Source organism: Aspergillus candidus, assembly GCF_002847045.1.
Source record: "Aspergillus candidus strain CBS 102.13 unplaced genomic scaffold BDW47scaffold_8, whole genome shotgun sequence".
NCBI classification, from domain to species: Eukaryota; Fungi; Ascomycota; class Eurotiomycetes; order Eurotiales; family Aspergillaceae; genus Aspergillus; species Aspergillus candidus.
Window position 1 is genome coordinate 120,527 of NW_020194013.1, and position 17,562 is coordinate 138,088.

Genomic DNA, 17,562 nt, shown 5'->3' on the forward strand with positions numbered 1-17,562 from the left:
TCGGTGGAGGGTTATTGGTGGATCGCGATACAAGGTTGCTCCGTGGGCCATGGTATCGACCAGTCAGGTGGGGGTTTTGGGCGCGCCGGTGGATGGGATCGACGGTTGCTCAGGGCTGTCTGCTATTCTGCTGCAGGGGGCGGTCTGATGTAACCCTACACGGTGGGTTTGGGTGTTGCAGGTTGAACATGGGCAGGATAGGATGGGATAGGGTGGTGATACGGTGCTGTGTGACTTGGGAGGGGAGATGTCGTGCGTGGTATGATAGGGATTGTGATGGAGCGGGGTTGGTGGTATGCTTGGAGGCAAGGGGGAAGTATATAAGGAGGTGGTGTCCTGGTGGAATCAATGCTGGTTGTAGAAGTCGGGCGAGAATATATCTATACAAGTACTACATTTATACAAGTACAGAAAAGAAAAGAACAGACAACATGTTGCTCAACAATGTACGCGTCCTTCCTCTTCCACCCACTCACTATCCATATCCATCAACCCCCCCGCCCACCAAAACACAGTCAATACTAATATACTCGCTATGATATAGATCCTCCCCGTCCTCCTCCCCCTCATCGCCCTCACCAGTGCCCACCCCACCTCCAAAGCCTGCGACTACACCTGCGGCAAAGCCTGCTACGACGAGGCCGCCGTCGCCGACGCGCAAAAGGCCGGCTTCGACCTGCACGAGCAGGGCAAGGCGATCGGCGACAACGACTACCCGCATAAGTACAACAACTACGAGGACTTTGACTTCCCCGTTGACCCGACCTACTACGAGTTCCCGATCCTCAGCTCCGGAGAGGTCTACGATGGTGGTTCGCCTGGTGCGGACCGTGTGGTGTTCAATGAGGATAACAAGTTGGCGGGCCTGATCACGCACACTGGTGCTAGTGGAAATGATTTTGTTGCGTGTACTTAGATGGATCAATAGGTTGATTATGGGGACTTCTTGGGCGAGAGAGTTTGTTGAGTATGACGTTTGAATGGGTGAGGTTGACTGTTGACCAGTTGGCTGGGGCTCATGCTCGGGGGGTGGAGTGCATGTTGGTGGTGTTTGGGGTTTCTTTTGTTTTCTGTTCGATGTTCCTCTCTATCTTTTTATATTCTTTGCAAGGATATAGGATTCTGATGCTGTTATGACAAGTCGTAGTGTTTCTTGATCCAGGCCCGTTGAATAAGTTGGGTTGTTCAGGCAAGGCCAAAGACATCATTCCTGCACAGTCGAATCGGACTATGGAACACGTTATTGGAGAACAACCTGGAAATATCCCCGGTGTGTCAGAACCTAGAAAGTAGAATGGTGAGCTAGCAACAGGTACGAGAGAATCATCGACTTCTATCGAGAGATCCGAGCCCAAGTCAGCAGTGTCGCAAGTTCACCCATCCACTCTTCCATCTGCATTCCATTCTCGTTTTGCATATGGGTGACCCATCAGCACCAGTCATCACACAGATGACCAGTCATAAAGGTAAACAGCCTCGGGTGGCTCAATCAGATGCAAAGCACTCTCTTTGTGCGGCTGGACCCACGAGCAACAACGGCCCTTACACGTGCCCGAGAATGAACCGTCTGGTGGGAAATTCCGGGGTCTTTAGGGGTCTGTTCTTTGTTTCGCTCTTTGCCTCGCCTTGCCTTGCACGAGATGGGAACACCAAGCAATTCTGTCGTGGAACCTCATCCAGCCACAAAATTTAGCTACAACCTTCTTACATCACTAATTCACCCGATCACCTCATTCTGGCTTCAGAACAAAACCAGGTAGAGCTCTGGCTGGCGTCCAACCGGAAGCATCACCCACCTCCCGCACCCCCTATTACTTACTTAATACCTTCCCCCCTACCTAGGATCTCGGGGAACGACCTCTCATATGCGGTCAGCAACCAGCATCCTGGGGCCACAGAGACCAGAGCAGCTGTGGCCAAGGAAGACTCACACCCCGTCAGGTACGCCGGGCACACGTCAGTCTCTAACGCGATCCAGCCTAGACGAACGCCACCAAGCTTGCGCATTTCTTGGTCTTGACCGTGCGGAAATTACTTTGCATCCTGTGGGCGAATCCAGTCGTTGGACTGCCGGGGGGGCTCGGCAAGGATGCTAGGTTCTGTCCGAGGTCGTCGTGGCTGGGTCTGAACCGTTGAGAAATGTCCAGAATGGACGGGACCGGGGGGAGGGGAGAGCTCCTACGAAGGAAGGTCCCTCGGAGAAACAACAGAACTACAGAAGGGCAGAAGAAAGGAAGTTGGAAGAAAATGAAAGAAACAAAGAACCGAGATGAAGGACCAGGACCGATGATCGCTCGACAATCGTCTTCCCTACTGAAGAAGAGGCGGCGCTCAACAATCGTCGGAACCATTGCCCAATGGGGTCTACCAATAATCTCACGATGGTCCGTATATTCCGATCCTGGGGGAATACGCGTGGAGCAACAGCGACCGGATGTCGGGGGTGGTGCAAGGCGATTGGGTCACCGGTGGTAGGCTGGTGGGGGACCCTTTCTAGGATGTTGGTCTGTTCAAAACTGGAAATGAGAGTCGGATTGAAAAGCTGCGGGGTAATTACCCAGAAACTAATCTCGTGGGAATCCATTTGTCTCAGACCAAGGACGCAGGCGAAGACACTAAAATCTGGGCAGCGCCATCCCCACGCAGGAACCTATGAGAATCCGGGGGCGGGCCGGGATTAGGGCTTGGGGTTGCAGCGCTAATCCTTCCTGGGCCAGTCCATCGAATTCAATTTTAATTACTCCGGTATTTCCCAATCTATCCGGTGGCAAGGAAGTCGGACGATGACTCTCGATATCCTCGGGGATTATTGCTCGACAATTGGGGCCAGAACAACCCGCTTGTTTCTTGGTCTTCCTTCGACATCCAGTCAAATCCTCTCGATTCACCAAACCCAACTAGACCCCCCCATGGTCAGGCTCCTGCCTCCAATTTTAAACCCAAATTAAAACTGAATTGCTAAGAATAACCCGCATGCGCCCCTAGCCTGGCCTCGGCCGTGGACGATCCAGCATGTGAGGTAAAGGGGGAAGATGTGTATATAAAGCGACCCTCTCCAGATCTTCCACCGGTGTAGCAGAAGTCGATCCATTCGTTTGACAGATCACTCGGGCATTCGTTTATTCCCATCTTTCCATTGTTTTTATATATATACTTAATAATCCAACCACCGTCGTTTTATAACACATCAAGTCACCATGAAGTTCACTGCCCTCTTCACCCTGGGCCTGGCCACCTCGGCCATCGCCACCCCTTCCCTCGTCCAGCGTGACGGCAAGGAAGTGCAGAGCCTGATCAAGGACATCTCCGCCAAGACCGAGGCCCTCGACTCGGCCATCTCCGGCTACAGCGGCGGCGACGCCGCCAAGGTCGAGTCCGCCTCCGAGGAGCTCATCTCCGTGACCACCAAGGGCACCGAGACCGTCAAGAGCGGCGACGACCTGACCAGCAGCGACGCCCTGGGCCTGACCTCGCCCATCCAGGACCTGACCGACAAGATCGAGTCCGCCATCGACAACCTCATCAGCAAGAAGTCCAAGTTCGAGGCCGCCGGCGCCGGTGGCAAGATCAAGTCCGCTCTGTCCGAGCAGTACGACGCCGCCAAGGGCCTCGCCGAGGCCCTCTCCTCCAAGGTCCCCGAGGCCCTGAGCGACATCGCCGACGAGCTCTCCGCCGGCATCACCAAGGCCATCCAGAAGGGTGTTGACGCCTACAAGGACGTCAAGGAAGGTGGCAACGGCGGCGGCGACAAGCCCGAGCCCACTGAGAAGCCCGAGCCCACCGGCGGCAACGGCGGCGATGACAAGCCCGAGCCCACTGAGAAGCCCGAGCCCACCGGCGGCAACGGCGGCAGCACCACCTCCGCCCCCGTCATCCCCGGCCCCACTGCCGTTCCCACTGGTTCCTCCTCCGGCGTCCCCGCCCCCACCGGCTCGGCCGCTCCCCCGATCTTCACCGGTGCTGCCAGCCGCGCCGGCTTCTCCTTCGGTGGTGCCGCCGTCGCCGCCGCCATCGCCATCGCTATCTAAGTGTGCGGCGAGTTGGCGCGCTCGGATGCTTAGGATCCTACGACGGGTGACGAGATCGAAGACCAGGCTACGATGTAAGACAATTGGAAATGGGAAATTCGCATTGGGCTTTGCTCTGTATATTCGATTCTTATCGTGTACTGTTCCGGTCGGGGGTTTTTCTCGATGAGCTCGAATAGTTTAGTTGTATTGGTATTTATAATATATCGCACTGCCTATGCCTTGATTTTTATTCTGAGTAGATGGTTTAGCAATCCAATGTACAATATTAAGAAGTGGTGGCTGTCTACACCATGTAAAATATCAATTCAACAATGGTGACATTCGATCATGTCCTGTAAGATGACAACTTCTTCCTTCTCCCTTAGTAGCAAAGGTGTGACCCCGAGACCTCCCGTAAGATATCAAGAACATGCAAGAACTATGGAGTCACACAGAATACAGCCTTGTAAAGCACTCCTCAACAGTCAGGGGAAGCTGACGTGATATCACACAACCTGAGAACCATATCCTTCGACCTGCATTTAAGGCAGCAAGGCGATAGATGAGGGTAAGTAGTGCTTATAAAGGACCATTCCTTCAATGTGGCTGAGTTTGTGAGGACAGGATTCCAAACTGCGAGTCTTACCTATGATTAGGGCTCTACGCTAAGCAGTAGGGCCGGCTACTTGTATATTGTGGGTTAATGCTGACGGAAGCGGTCGATTGATAATAGGCTCAATGGATTTTGTCAGGCTATGGAAGGTTGCAAGATTATGGTGAATTGAGATAATCTTGCAAGGTAGCTGTGCAAATTAGCTGTGCTTTGGCTGATGCATACTATTTTCCCGCATATATTACGTGGTGTAGTCTTAGGCTCATTAGATTGCGATATAATTGAGATTAATCTCTAATCACGAGAGATTAGATAAAAGCGGTATTGTATGAATTGCTATGCAACTAATGTTCGTAATATACTCTGTGATGTAGGATGAACAAAAGTGTACAGTGGTTGCTAGTAATTGAGTATCGGATAGATATATATACTCTGTATATGGTGTATGCAAGCCACTTCAACATATCATTCCCACCTTCCAACCTTCTACTCAGATTCCAATTCCCCACATTCCCAAGCCAAACAAGCAATCAACCCCTTGGGAAAAAAAAAGCCACATGTGTAACCATCCTCTTACCAACAAGTCGCGAATCAAACCAGATCGATTTCCCCCTTACCGCGATCGTTCTGCACAATCGGCGCCAATCCCTACCAGAAATAGTCCAAGGTCCACCTCAAATTCCAATAGAGGGTTTCCAAAGCTTGGTTCTGATACCTTGCAGCTAAACAAACCAAAAAAAAAAAAACAGACAAGAAAAGAAAGAAAAAAATATGCGGCTGACTTGCTCCAACAAAGGGAGTTCGTCTAGACAGACTTCTTCGTCCCTCCTTCCCACCAAAATCCGCCGTCGAAGATAGGCAGGTAGTCAGTCCACCACACCATCCACAATGCAAGTCGCATTCCTTATGCTGTTGGGCCTCGCCACGGCGAGTATCATCCAAAATGGACAGCTGCGTGAGAATCCTTACCCGGGCCAGACGGACGCGATTGCGCTCGACGCGTCGTGGAGGACGTATGCTCCGGATGCGGTAGAGATTGGGTATAAAGGGCGGTGGGATAGTAAACACGTTTCTTGTATGGCTCGCTTTGCGGTTTTCTCTTTGACTCGGGCATTGACTGATGAATAGGGTGGTCGTGCGTACCGTCATTCTACACATATCACCTGGATAGGAGAGGAAATAGCTGATGGCACAGTGCCCCCGGGGTTAAATTCGATTTTACGGGAAATCAGGTCGCGCTCGGATTTGGTCCTCAGACGTCTGAGGGTGTGCTTGTGGCGTATCGGTATGATCTTTCTCTATGCTGATGACCACACTGCAGGATAACGATGCTAAACGTGTTGGAACAGTATCGCCGGTCTGGACTGGGAGTTCTCCAACGTAACGGCCGGCTCGATTCACCAGTTCGTGGGACCAGAGACTACTGTCAAAACCGAGCAGACCACATTCGAGCTTCGGGGTAGGCATTGCGCCTCTCTATACAAATAATGGATACTGACACTATAGATAGTCACCAACTGGGCCTATGGATAAGTCACCTCGGGCACATACTCGTACTCTTCGCTTACCCCGACGCACAGTCCAACTAAACAACGTCTCCGTCGGCCACGACTCCCGGCTAATCAAAACCCCCGAGTTGGAAAAGAATGTTGAGATTATTGGCGATTCGTGCGTACCCATTAACCAACCGTTTATCCAATTGAGGACGAGTCTGATGGTATCTACCTAGACTGGCATCGGGACAATACGGCACCTACGAAGGCCTCTCTTCCTGGGCCTTTGCATTTGCTGCAGGACTAGGAAACGTTGACTACTCCATCACGGTATATCCATCTTTACACCTCACAACCAATGACTGCAACAGTCGATCTCATAATTGATGGATATGACAGGCATACCCGGGGATCTGTCTCCAAGACAAAGAATGCTATGATAATGCCCGCGGAATGGTACGGTCCCTTCCTTCCTCAGCACAAGACATGCATATACTCAAAGCCCGTGAAGACATATCAATGGAAACAAGCCTCCGACTGCGGCGCCCGCGCCAAAAAGACCTACGGCGCGAGCCCCGAACCGTGGAACGTGAGCGACCATCGCGCCGCTGACTTGGTCGTCATTAATTTGGGGACAAACGATCACCGCAAGGGCAACGAGGTCGCACCGGACGACTTTTACGATAGCTACGTGAAGCTGATTGAGGAGGTCCATGAGGCGTGGCCGCAGGCGAATATCATTATCATGGTATACCCCCTCTCTTCCTCTGTTACTCATTTTAACGCCCTTCTCCCCCTTACATATAACTCTATGGATGACTGATGTTGTACTATGTAATGACGCAGTCACTCTGGGGCACTTTCGACTCCAAGCAGGACACCTACGTTCAGGTACCGCTGTACGTGCGAGCCCTGAAACGGGTATTCGAGCGGTTCCGAGAAAGCGGGTTCGTGCACTACTTTGATACCACAGGGATCCTCCACCACAATGACGTGAATCCGAAGGATCACCCAACGGACGTGGGGCATATCAAGATCGCGAGCCATCTGATGCAGTTTGTAAAGTTGCGGCTTGGGTGGGAATTTGCGGCGTCGGGGCCGGAGGTCGAGCATGATACGTTGTATTGGAATGATGAAGCTGGATATTGAGTCGATTGTGGTTGGTGCATCTCTTGGCATTGTTGCTGTCAGGCTGACGACGCGGGGGCTGCCTGGTAGCCTGGCCGATGCAGTGTATATATACTTTCAAACCTTCATTGCATCTTTTTCTTTACTCCATCTATCTAAGCATTGTCACCAAGCCATTGTCACCATGTCGACGTCCAGAGTCGAATACATCAACGGTCGCAAAACATTTATTCCACTCGGTAATACCTACATTCAACCTCACCCTCATTCCCCATACTGATAAGAAACAACAGAAAACAACCCCGAGATCTTCACCCCCCTTTGCCAATCCCTCGCCATCTCCCCCACTCTCACCTTCCACGATGTCCTCTCAACCACAGACCCAGACCTTCTCGCCCTAATCCCCCGCCCCGTCAACGCCGTCATCCTCTGCGTCGAACCCCCCATCTACAAAGCCGCCCGCGAATCCATTGCCCCCACCATCCCAGCCTACACCAGCCACGGCCCCACCGAACCCGTCTTCTGGGCCCGCCAAACCATAGGCAACGCCTGCGGCCTAATGGCCTTCCTCCACTGCGTCCTCAACCTCCCCACCAAAGACAGCCAAGAACCCGGCGGCTACGTCGCTCCCGAATCCAACCTCGCAACTTTCCTCCATCGCGCAGTTGACCTCCCCCCCGCGGAAAGAGCCCAGCTCCTCTACAACTCGCAGTTCCTCGAAGATGCTCACATGGCAGCTGCGCAGCGGGGCGTATCGCATATCCCGCCTTCAGAGGAGTACACGGCGCATTTTGTGGGGTTTGTGCGGACTGGTGATGGGCGCGTGTGGGAGCTGAATGGGGGGCTGAATGGACCTTTTTTGAGGGGTGTGTTGCCGAGGGATGATGGCGGTGGGGGAGGGGGTGATTTGTTGAGCGAGGAGGGCTTGCGCTTGACTGTGGGGGACTTTGTTGATGCTGCGAGGGGGGTACAGGGTGGAATGAGTGTTGTTGCTATTGCGGAGGAGTGAATTGTCTCGTTGGTTTGACGGTCAGGCTCTATTGTATTGTCTGTTCCGACACCTAATGGGACTATACAGGTAATGCACATCTACATCTATATGCACTGCATAATTAGTCATGGGTGGGGGTGAAACGCGTATGGTAATTATGCCGGGCGGTGAGGCGTCATTGGGGAAACCGAGTGCGGATTTCGGAATTATTTCCAATCGGTCACTTTTCCTTCATCTTTTCCTCCTCTGGAATCCTTTCATTCGGCCTCATCTTTATCCTGCCGTCCTCCTGCTCTGTTTGCCTAGTGCTCGTCCAGTTGATTTTGAGTTCCGTCATTGCCCGGGCTCAGCACCACGGAGTGAGCCCAGCACCCAGCACCGGTCTAGATCCTCGGTGCAGGGCCAAGTGGATCCATCCTCCTCGCCCCAAACCAGTGACGTTTCTTCTATCATTCCGTCCCCTGATTAGCTTTCGCTGTCGCGTCCATCCTGATTTCCGACGTCTTTCCTTGACTGCCTCAGGTGGTCCGTTTTCTGATTCCTTCGCTTTTTGTCCGTCCCATTGGCTGCTATTTTGGCTGCCATTGTGCCCCTCATGCATTCTCCCCCACACAGCTTGACGCTTGCGCAGTCTGTGCGTCTTTCCATCCAAGATGATACCCTCTCGATTGTTGGTATGTATTGATGCCCCATTCTGAACAGGGTGATAGTTAACGTGTGTGATACTGTAGATGACCGTCCGTCGCGGAGAAAAACCCAGCGTTCGTGCTGTGGATTGCTATCCGGCTCAGGTACGTCTCCTTAAATTCCACGCTGTGATCATTGTTCTAGTCAATCCATACACCATCCGAGATCATCGCAATTAACTCCCACCAGATGTCGCCCCTCACTACACCATCCCCTCGTACAACCTTCTCAATACCTACGTTGCCCCTGGCGGGTTAACCATTACCTTCGTGGAATCCACCGATGACGATGCGACTGTCAACGCCCTCCAATACCCCCTCGCCGAAAAGGAACAAGAGACAGCAGCGCCGTGGGTCGAACAAGTGCTAGAGTGGGCCTATGGCCGGGCGCGACGACACAAGCGACTGAAAGTCATCATAAACTCCTTTTGCGACAACGCATATCACCGATACAAGACACAGGCGGACCCGATATTCGCCGCGGCGCAATGCCAAGTCGACGTACAGAAGACCGAATACCGAGGCCATGCGACTGACATCTGCGAGGCCCTTGACCTCAACGCCTACGACGCCATCATATGCTGCTCCGGCGATGGTCTCCCTTACGAAGCCTTCAACGGTCTGGCAAAACGGCCCGATGCGCAGGACGCACTCGCCAACATCGCCGTCGCCATGATCCCCTGCGGGTCCGGCAATGCCATGGCCTGGAATCTCTTTGACACCGGAAGCGTCTCCCTCGCCGCTCTCGGGATCGTCAAAGGACTGGAAATGCCCATGGACCTACTCTCCATCACCCAAGGAGACACCCACACCGTCTCATTCCTATCCCAGTGCCTCGGCGTGCTCGCCGACTGCGACCTCAAGACCGAGCATCTGCGTTGGATGGGCGACCACCGCTTCCTCTACGGCGTCTTCGCCACCCTCGCCCAACGCACCTCCTACCCCTGCGACCTAGCCATCAACGTCGTCCTCGACGACAACGCCCAAATCCAAGAACACTACGCCAACAAAAAGAACCAACCCTTCACCCCACCCCCCGCTCCCAACCCTCTATCCCCCACCGGCCTCCCCCTCAAATTCGGCACCGTCCAAGACCCCCTCCCCTCCACCTGGGAAATTATCCCCGCCGACACCCTAGCCAGCTTCTACGCCAGCAACATGGCCGTCGTCTCGCGCGACACCAACTTCTTCCCCGCATCCCTTGCCTCAGACGGTCTAATGGACATCATGACCATCGACGCCTCCGTCGGCTGGATCAAAGCCCTCGAAGCAATCATCAAGCTCCCCCAAGCAAAATGCTTCCACCTCCCGCACGTCCAAATGCGCAAAGCAGCCGCCTACCGCCTCACCCCGCGCGACGGCGACGGCTGCCTCAGCGTCGACGGCGAGCGCTACCCATTCGAAGCCTTCCAGGTGGAGATTCACCAAGGCTTGGCTAGGGTTTTGTCTAAATCAGGCGTCTCGTATGAAGCGCCGGGGCCGGCCTAGTGGATCCTAATATAGCCACCTACCCTACCTACCCACCTACCTACCTATATGTATGTATATCGATATGCGGCGCATAATTGCCCCGTTTGAATCTGTCTACTTCTTGTAAATAGTAACGTAAAATAATAGATGGGTTCTGCTTGTACATAGCCCCACCCTTGCCACCCCGGGATGAAATGAGGTGTAGCGTAGCCAGGACTTCAACGAGATCCTAGGTCGTCATTTTTGCATCAATGTCATAAATCAACACTACGATCTTAAGATCTTATAAAAAAATTATAATAGTTTTTTTATAAATCTTACAAATATTATATGTTTCCTCCCCACCCTTCCCGTACCCACTTTCCAAGATGGGGAGGGTGTTAAGGGTCTAAATAACACGATATCCGGAGTACAGATTACTTAGCAAATACTACTACAGCAATGGAAGAGAAGCCTACTGAGTACATAAGTAACCAAGAAGCATATCTATAAAGAGACTGCTTAGTACCCTTACAGATTCTTCAACATCACCAGCGCAGGACATCAGTGAATGTCATCTTAGAAGCTGTACCAGACAACAGACAAGCTCCACAGAGAGGTGGGAGCACCAAGTGCTATGCAATGCCGCTCGGTATAAGAACCAAGATGCTGGGGTAGTAGCGAGGATGAATCGACAAATCCGCATAGATGGTAAACAGAACGTTGCGCGCGTCCCCACAGCCAAGAAGTAGCAGGGGTGCATCTTGCTCCGGCGGGAGAAAATGGGCCGGACACACTGCGGGCGTGTTACCTATGGAGTAGAAGTGTTTCTCATGTATATAAATACGAGCTGGGATAAGCGTGGTAGATTGGGGGTTCCAAATGATGCTATAGTGATGTTGGGAGAATGTCTAAGAGAAGCTCAACAACAGCAAGATCCCAAGTCATGTATATACTCATTCTCGTGATTGGAATGGATTGAATTATCTAACAGTCCCAAGGAATTTATATTGGCGGAATGAGGAAGGAGTTGGTCACGACATTGTCCACACCGGAAGGATCGTCGACCACCATGCTGCATGCCTTGGTGCCTGAGGCCGGACTCCATATCCGAGCCGACATCGGAATTCCGATCGGCTCGGAATCGTCATCCTTGCAACTTCCTGTTATCACATCAGGAATGGGCCCAGAACCGTTCTCCAGTCCACCATCCCACAGAAAGCGACAGGGGGCACCTCCACGCAAAAAGGCATGTCAGAGCTGCACCAAATCCAAGGTCCGCTGCAGCCTCGACCGACCGGTCTGTTCTCGCTGCCGGGTGTCGCGTCGAGCGTGCGTGTATCCTGTTCTCGGCGGAAGTAGCAACTCGGGTCCTGCCACGGCGTATCATACTGCTATCGAAGATCCAGTCTCAGAGTCGTATCCTGATGTATCGATGGTGGGTACGCGGTCGATTGATCCACTCCCCGAGATGCCCACCCCTGTAGCCCCTAGTACGAGCGGCTCCATCTGGCATTCCCCGGTCCCACCGCACAGACACGTGGGAACAAGGGGCTCCAATCAATCTGCATCCTCCTTCAACTTTGTCGACATCAGTCTAGTCCCGAGCGCAAATGCGGGGGATATTCGGGACCGATGGCTGAGACCGTATATCCTCCCTCCCTTGGGACAGGAGGAGATTCCCAAGGTCTATAACCCGTTCACGCTACAATACATTTCGCGAGTCCTGGCTACTTACCCACGGTTCATGTTGAAGGACGGTGGTCTTCCACCGATCATACACTGGGCGCAGATAACCGGCCGCGAAATGCCCCAGTCGCTGGCCAACTGCTATAGTTTGGTCCGGCTATGGGAGCAAGCGGTGCCTGGGAGTGAGGCGATGGTGATAAGCACCGTGGAGAGGGAGATGGAACGGCTGGCTGCAGAGGTATCACGGCCATCCCCCATATTTGACGTTCTCTAACCCATGCCCAGCCGACTAGCCCGCACGACTTTGACCAACTGTCGGCTTTCCAGGCTTACCTCCTTTACTCGATCATGATGTATTTCTCCCCACGCAACTCCTCTGACGCTGTCAACGACAAGACGATGATCACTCTGATGGAGCTTGCAGCCCGCACCGCCTGCAATGGCCTCTTCTGCACGGCTGAGGTCGCACACGCGCGACCGTCGTGGGAGTCCTGGATCGTGGTGGCTGCGAAACGACGCACAATCCTAGCCATGTACCTTTTTAACAGCGTGTACAACGCGGACCGGCTGCTTCCCAATTTTGGTGCGGATGAGATGAGGGGAGTGTACGCGCCGGAAGACAAAGAACTTTGGATTGCGCGCAGCCGCGACGGGTGGGAAAGGACGTACGACAAGTATCTGCTGGACTGGGAGGACGGGATCTTCGAGATCTCTGAGCTGTGGAAGTCTGCAGAGACGGGATCGACCGAACGGAGAGCGAGGATCGAGCGCTGGGCCCAAACACTGGATGAATTCGGGATGATGATTTTTGGCGTGTGTTCGCACCTCCACGGATGCTAGCAGAGCATTCAACAGATGGCGATCGTCACGGGGCCAAGAGATACCAAGACAGAAAGTCTGTCGTCATGCGAACTCTCGGCCCCGTATGACCTCGGAACTCCGAGTGGGGACTCCGAGGAGGACCCCACCGGCGCATCCGCCGCATATAAATAAACCCTAGATCGTCGAGCTTGGGACGATCAACGGACTTCACCAACCCAAATTCTTTTCTTCACAACCTTCTCACACTCATCCAAGATGGCCCACTCAAAGGCCGTCTACGCTACAGACCATGCCGCCTCAGTCCTCCAAACCCACAGCTGGCGCACCGTCGCCAACTCAACACCGTACCTCATCCCGCACCTCCGCTCCGACATGACCATCCTCGACATCGGCTGCGGACCCGGGTCAATCAGCGTCGACCTCGCCAAGCGGGCTCCCAACGGCCACGTGACAGGGATCGAGTACGTCCCCGATCCTCTAGACGAGGCGCGATCGTTCGCCTCTCGCGAAGGGGTCACGAACATCGATTTTCGCGTCGGGGACATCCATTCGCTCGCATTCCCCGACAACAGCTTCGACCTAGTCCACGTGCACCAGGTCCTACAACACATCGCGGACCCGATCCAAGCCCTGCGCGAGATGCGCCGCGTCGCCAAGCCCAACGGCGGCGTCGTCGCCGCGCGCGAGTCGGCCGCTTTCAGCTGGTATCCTGAAAACCAGGGGATCCAAACGTGGCACGCGGTGACTGAGCGAATGGCCAAGGAGAGGGGAGGGCATCCAACCCCGGGGTCGTACATTCACACGTGGGCCCAGGAGGCTGGGTTCCCGGTGGGAAGAATCCAGAAGTCGACGGGGACGTGGTGCTTCAGCACGCCTGAGGAGCGCGAGTACTGGGGCGGTACGATGGCGGAACGGGCTCAGTCGTCGGGGTTTACGACTATGGCGCTGGAGGGTGGATGGGCGACTGCGCAGGAATTGGAGAGCATGGCGCGTGGGTGGAGGGAGTGGGTGATGAATGAACAGGGGTGGTTTGGGGTACTTCATGGGGAGATTGTCTGTTTCAAGTGAGTTAACACTTGACGCGATACCAATCGATATCTACCACTCCAGTAAAGATGTAGACATTTTAATTGTACATAAAACCAAACATGACCGACAGCCCCCCCACCAAGGACATATTACTCTCGTTCCACAAACCCGACGTCAAGGCCCTTCTGATCAACAAGACGAACCGATCTTGGCGATCGCAACCTAACCCTATTCAGTAGTAATACAGGGCAAGGGAAGTGATCCCTTCACTATTAACAACGTGGCTGGGATGCCATTTATAATCAAACACAGCGCCAAATCACTAGATTATAAATCTTCCAGAATATACTAATCATCCTCTCGAAGCTAAGATGCTGAGATTAGACATCATTTGTCATCGAATATATCATCCATCTGACTATCCCCTTCAGAACCGCCTATACAGATCTATAAAGCCACCGCACACGCCCACTATCCCCCAAATAACCATCATCCCAACACCCCCAAGCCAATTCCCCAAACCAATCCTTCAAACCAAATCTACCGCAAACATGTCTCCCACCCAAAAAGCCCTCATCGTGACCCCCTCCAAAACAGCAACCCTGACAACCACCCGACCCCTCCCCACCCTCCGCGACGGCTACATCCTCGTGAAAACCGCCAGCGTCGCCCTGAACCCCACAGACTGGAAGAACATCGCGGCGATCGCGCCACCAGGGGTTCTCGCCGGGTGCGACTACTCTGGCACAGTCGAAGCCCTCAGCCCAACAGCGGCCTCATCCACAGGTCTCAAAAAGGGTGACCGCATCTGCGGCTGCGCGCACGGATGCAACGCCGAGCAGCCCGAGGACGGCGCTTTCGCGGAGTATATCGTCGTGCCGGTTGGCACGCAGATGCGGATCCCGGATAATCTGTCTTTTCAGGAGGCGGCGACGCTGGGTGTCGGCGTCACTACCGTGGGCCAGGCGCTGTATCAGAGTTTGGGGATGACGTGGCCTGGGGAGTCCCGGGGGGAGTCAGAGTCCGAGCAAGAGGCGGTGTTGATTTATGGGGCGTCGACCGCGACGGGGGCGCTGGCAGTGCAATTCGCGAAGCTATCCGGGTACCGCGTGATAGCGACATGCTCGCCGCAGCATTTCGATATGGTGCGCGCGCTAGGCGCAGACGAGGTCTTCAACTCCCGAGACGAGTCCGCTGCCTTGCGAATCCGTGAAATCACAGACGACAAGCTGCGCCTGTGCCTGGACTGTGTGTCGCTAGAGTCTACCGCCGCATACTGCGATAAGGCGCTATCGTCGCAGGGCGGGGAGTACAGTGCGCTGTTGCTGGTGGAGATTGAGCGAGCGAATGTCAATAGCCGGTCGACGATGGGGTATACGGCGATTGGGAAGGAGTTTCGCCTGGGGGATAGAGTCTTTGAGGCGAGTGCGGAGGATCTGGCGTTTTCGAGGCGGTTTTGGGCGCTTGCGGAGGGGTTGTTTGCTGAGGGGAAGGTCGTGCCGCATGCGATGAGGGTTGGGGAGGGGGGGTTGAGGGGGGTGTTGGAGGGGCTGGAGGAGATGAGGGCGGGGAGGGTTAATGGGGTGAAGTTGGTTTATAATGTTGGGGAGACTGATTGATTTATATCATTGCTTGTGAACATTGTTATACTGTATATGATAGGCATCAAGCCTCCTGATGGATCTCCACATTGACTCCCTTGGGGAACACACGTCGCACTGCCTTGAGCTCATCCAGCGTCACCGTATCAGGGGCCACAAAACTATATTAGTTAGATTGTTCCTTCAGAAAGTGAACATGAAAGAAAAAAAAAAAAGAAAGAAAGAATGATAACCCACGACGTCGTATGAATAGGCGGCAAGCTCCTCGTCGAGATAAACAGCGTGTGCTCCGTTGCGCCTTTCTGCTCGAAGGCCGTCTTCACGCTGCTCTACAGTTAAAAGAGACCCTGGAGTACTGTCAGGAGGGCATATGGGAGCAAGCGACGTACAATGCCTCCATCTGGCTGCCATGCGCGTTATACGCGTCGAGCGAGTCGTAATTGATCACGATGGTCTATTCATTACTTAGTAACCTTGTAGCCAGAAAGCGAATTGGGGGAGTGTGGCATACGTAACGGATCATAATGTACTGCATACCGATTCGAATTCTGATCAGGTTGAAGGCTGATCCTGTCTATTTATCGTGTTGAGGTGGGGTGTATACGAGTCAATCATGACATCATACCAGCTAGTTCCATCACGGGTCCACCCGCATCGATCGACCAGATCCCAAGACAAATGTAGGAGGTAAATAAAAAAGATCAATTTAATGTATTCCATCCTGATAATAAGCTAAATCCCAAGCACCAAACAAACCCAAAAATCTAGAATCCGCTCGACATAAATCACCAATCATCAGACTCTTCACGGTCCGAATACGCCTCTTCCCTCTCTTCCTCCCGCTCCTCTTTCTCCTCCTCATCAGAGCTGGAATCTTCGCCTGTACCAAGTTAGATCGGCCTCCTATCAGAAAGGGAAAGAAAAATAAAAGAAGGAACATACCAAGTTCATGCGCCACCAACGCCCCGACACCAGCGCCAACAGCCAAACCACCCACTCCCATCATCGCCATCTTCGCATTATCACTCAGCCCCTTGTCCTTCTTCTCCTTGTGCTCCGAGTATCCCTCCTGAGGAGGATACCCCTCCCCACCCTGAGGGGGATACCCGCTCTCTCCGTGCGGCGCACCACCGTAGTAACCACCACCCGGCGGGGGCATATCGCGGGAGCCGTACTCCGAGTCCGCGATGGGGGCTTCCCACTGCGAGCGGCCGGAGGCAGTCTCAAAGAAGAAGGCGCGGCGTGTGCTGGGCTCCCACTCCTGGGCCCAGCCGTAGGGGAGAGGCGGAGGGGGCATGGTGGGCGGGCGTGCGGAGGGCGGCGGCGGCGCGCCGTAGGGAGACGGGGAGCCGTAGGACCGCTCGCCTCCGGCGTAGGGGGGGCGCTGGTCTTCGTAGGGAGGGCGGTCGTAGGGGGGACGGTCGTAGGGAGGGCGTTCGCCGCCGTAGGAAGGACGGTCTCCATAGGGAGGACGCTCTCCGTAGGGAGGACGCTCTCCATAGGGAGGTTGATCGCCATACGAGGGGCGCTCGCTGTAGGGAGGCCGCTGGTCGGCGTAGTAGGCGGGGGCTTCGCCGTAGTGGGCCATTTTGTTCTTTCTTTGTAAGTGAGGGTGGGAGGGCGGGTGGTATAGTGTAGGATGGTTGGGAGGAAAGGGAAAGGTGTCTGCTACGACCTTTATATATGTCCGGGTGGGCAGGTCTGGTGATCGAGGGGTACGACTACACTGTGTACACGTATGTTACGCATGGCTAGCTTGATAGAGGGAGGGGCATGCAGACCATCCCAACATGGGCTAACACTGAAACCATTGGTAGGGGGGAATGTTGGGAAGGGTACAGATGACAGGATGAGTTCGAAGAGTATGGACTATTGAGGAAGAGGAGACAGCCCCACAGCGTTAGTACTATCTCGAGATGCATCAGGCAGCGACATAATCTAGTCTGTCTCACCCTGGCAGCCCTAAAAACACGATATCATTCTGTACTCCATGCTATCCTATCCGATACTGCTCCGTGTAGTATACGATCCCATATGACACCATACTATAT

At 53.9% G+C, this 17,562-nt stretch overlaps 10 protein-coding genes across 10 annotated transcripts; 8 read left to right on the top strand and 2 right to left on the bottom strand.

Moving 5' to 3' along the window:
• Positions 1 to 427: 427 nt before the first annotated feature.
• Positions 428 to 1,164, top strand: BDW47DRAFT_101109 (extracellular guanyl-specific ribonuclease RntA). Its single transcript, XM_024811593.1, has 2 exons — positions 428 to 446; positions 545 to 1,164. Exons 1-2 carry the CDS (start codon positions 432 to 434, stop codon positions 914 to 916), a joined length of 387 nt encoding a protein of 128 aa, XP_024674447.1. The 5' UTR covers positions 428 to 431; the 3' UTR covers positions 917 to 1,164.
• Positions 1,165 to 3,097: 1,933 nt separating this feature from the next.
• On the top strand, positions 3,098 to 4,254 carry BDW47DRAFT_101112 (cell wall manno protein MnpA). Its single transcript, XM_024811594.1, has one exon. It carries the CDS (start codon positions 3,198 to 3,200, stop codon positions 4,026 to 4,028), a length of 831 nt encoding a protein of 276 aa, XP_024674448.1. The 5' UTR covers positions 3,098 to 3,197; the 3' UTR covers positions 4,029 to 4,254.
• A 1,257-nt stretch (positions 4,255 to 5,511) lies between these two features.
• On the top strand, positions 5,512 to 7,413 carry BDW47DRAFT_101114 (SGNH/GDSL hydrolase family protein; the record flags this gene model as incomplete). Its single annotated transcript, XM_024811595.1, has 10 exons — positions 5,512 to 5,698; positions 5,752 to 5,758; positions 5,819 to 5,908; positions 5,973 to 6,082; positions 6,134 to 6,152; positions 6,202 to 6,291; positions 6,353 to 6,446; positions 6,516 to 6,572; positions 6,628 to 6,864; positions 6,963 to 7,413. The coding sequence occupies 10 exons, from the start codon at positions 5,512 to 5,514 to the stop codon at positions 7,263 to 7,265; spliced, it is 1,194 nt and encodes a 397-aa protein (XP_024674449.1). The 3' UTR covers positions 7,266 to 7,413.
• Positions 7,414 to 7,428: 15 nt separating this feature from the next.
• BDW47DRAFT_123461 (ubiquitin carboxyl-terminal hydrolase) lies at positions 7,429 to 8,253 on the top strand (the record flags this gene model as incomplete). Its single annotated transcript, XM_024816056.1, has 2 exons — positions 7,429 to 7,483; positions 7,538 to 8,253. The coding sequence occupies 2 exons, from the start codon at positions 7,429 to 7,431 to the stop codon at positions 8,251 to 8,253; spliced, it is 771 nt and encodes a 256-aa protein (XP_024674450.1).
• A 264-nt stretch (positions 8,254 to 8,517) lies between these two features.
• Positions 8,518 to 10,479, top strand: BDW47DRAFT_87719 (ATP-NAD kinase-like domain-containing protein). Its single transcript, XM_024820102.1, has 3 exons — positions 8,518 to 8,909; positions 8,967 to 9,026; positions 9,112 to 10,479. The coding sequence occupies exons 1-3, from the start codon at positions 8,831 to 8,833 to the stop codon at positions 10,407 to 10,409; spliced, it is 1,437 nt and encodes a 478-aa protein (XP_024674451.1). The 5' UTR covers positions 8,518 to 8,830; the 3' UTR covers positions 10,410 to 10,479.
• A 1,071-nt stretch (positions 10,480 to 11,550) lies between these two features.
• On the top strand, positions 11,551 to 12,899 carry BDW47DRAFT_115854 (Zn(II)2Cys6 transcription factor domain-containing protein; the record flags this gene model as incomplete). Its single annotated transcript, XM_024814843.1, has 2 exons — positions 11,551 to 12,297; positions 12,345 to 12,899. 2 exons carry the CDS (start codon positions 11,551 to 11,553, stop codon positions 12,897 to 12,899), a joined length of 1,302 nt encoding a protein of 433 aa, XP_024674452.1.
• Positions 12,865 to 13,949, top strand: BDW47DRAFT_134811 (class I SAM-dependent methyltransferase; the record flags this gene model as incomplete). The annotated part of the gene is made up of 1 exon (XM_024818172.1): positions 12,865 to 13,949. Exon 1 carries the CDS (start codon positions 13,137 to 13,139, stop codon positions 13,947 to 13,949), a length of 813 nt encoding a protein of 270 aa, XP_024674453.1. The 5' UTR covers positions 12,865 to 13,136.
• A 409-nt stretch (positions 13,950 to 14,358) lies between these two features.
• On the top strand, positions 14,359 to 16,055 carry BDW47DRAFT_101119 (zinc-binding alcohol dehydrogenase family protein). The gene is made up of 2 exons (XM_024811596.1): positions 14,359 to 15,965; positions 16,023 to 16,055. The coding sequence occupies exon 1, from the start codon at positions 14,462 to 14,464 to the stop codon at positions 15,527 to 15,529; it is 1,068 nt and encodes a 355-aa protein (XP_024674454.1). The 5' UTR covers positions 14,359 to 14,461; the 3' UTR covers positions 15,530 to 15,965; positions 16,023 to 16,055.
• Positions 15,576 to 16,034, bottom strand: BDW47DRAFT_123466 (uncharacterized protein; the record flags this gene model as incomplete). Its single annotated transcript, XM_024816057.1, has 4 exons — positions 15,576 to 15,672; positions 15,749 to 15,835; positions 15,901 to 15,965; positions 16,023 to 16,034. 4 exons carry the CDS (start codon positions 16,032 to 16,034, stop codon positions 15,576 to 15,578), a joined length of 261 nt encoding a protein of 86 aa, XP_024674455.1.
• A 137-nt stretch (positions 16,056 to 16,192) lies between the features above and the next one.
• BDW47DRAFT_101121 (WW domain protein) lies at positions 16,193 to 16,808 on the bottom strand (the record flags this gene model as incomplete). Its single annotated transcript, XM_024811597.1, has 2 exons — positions 16,193 to 16,391; positions 16,454 to 16,808. The coding sequence occupies 2 exons, from the start codon at positions 16,806 to 16,808 to the stop codon at positions 16,297 to 16,299; spliced, it is 450 nt and encodes a 149-aa protein (XP_024674456.1). The 3' UTR covers positions 16,193 to 16,296.
• Positions 16,809 to 17,562: the final 754 nt, after the last annotated feature.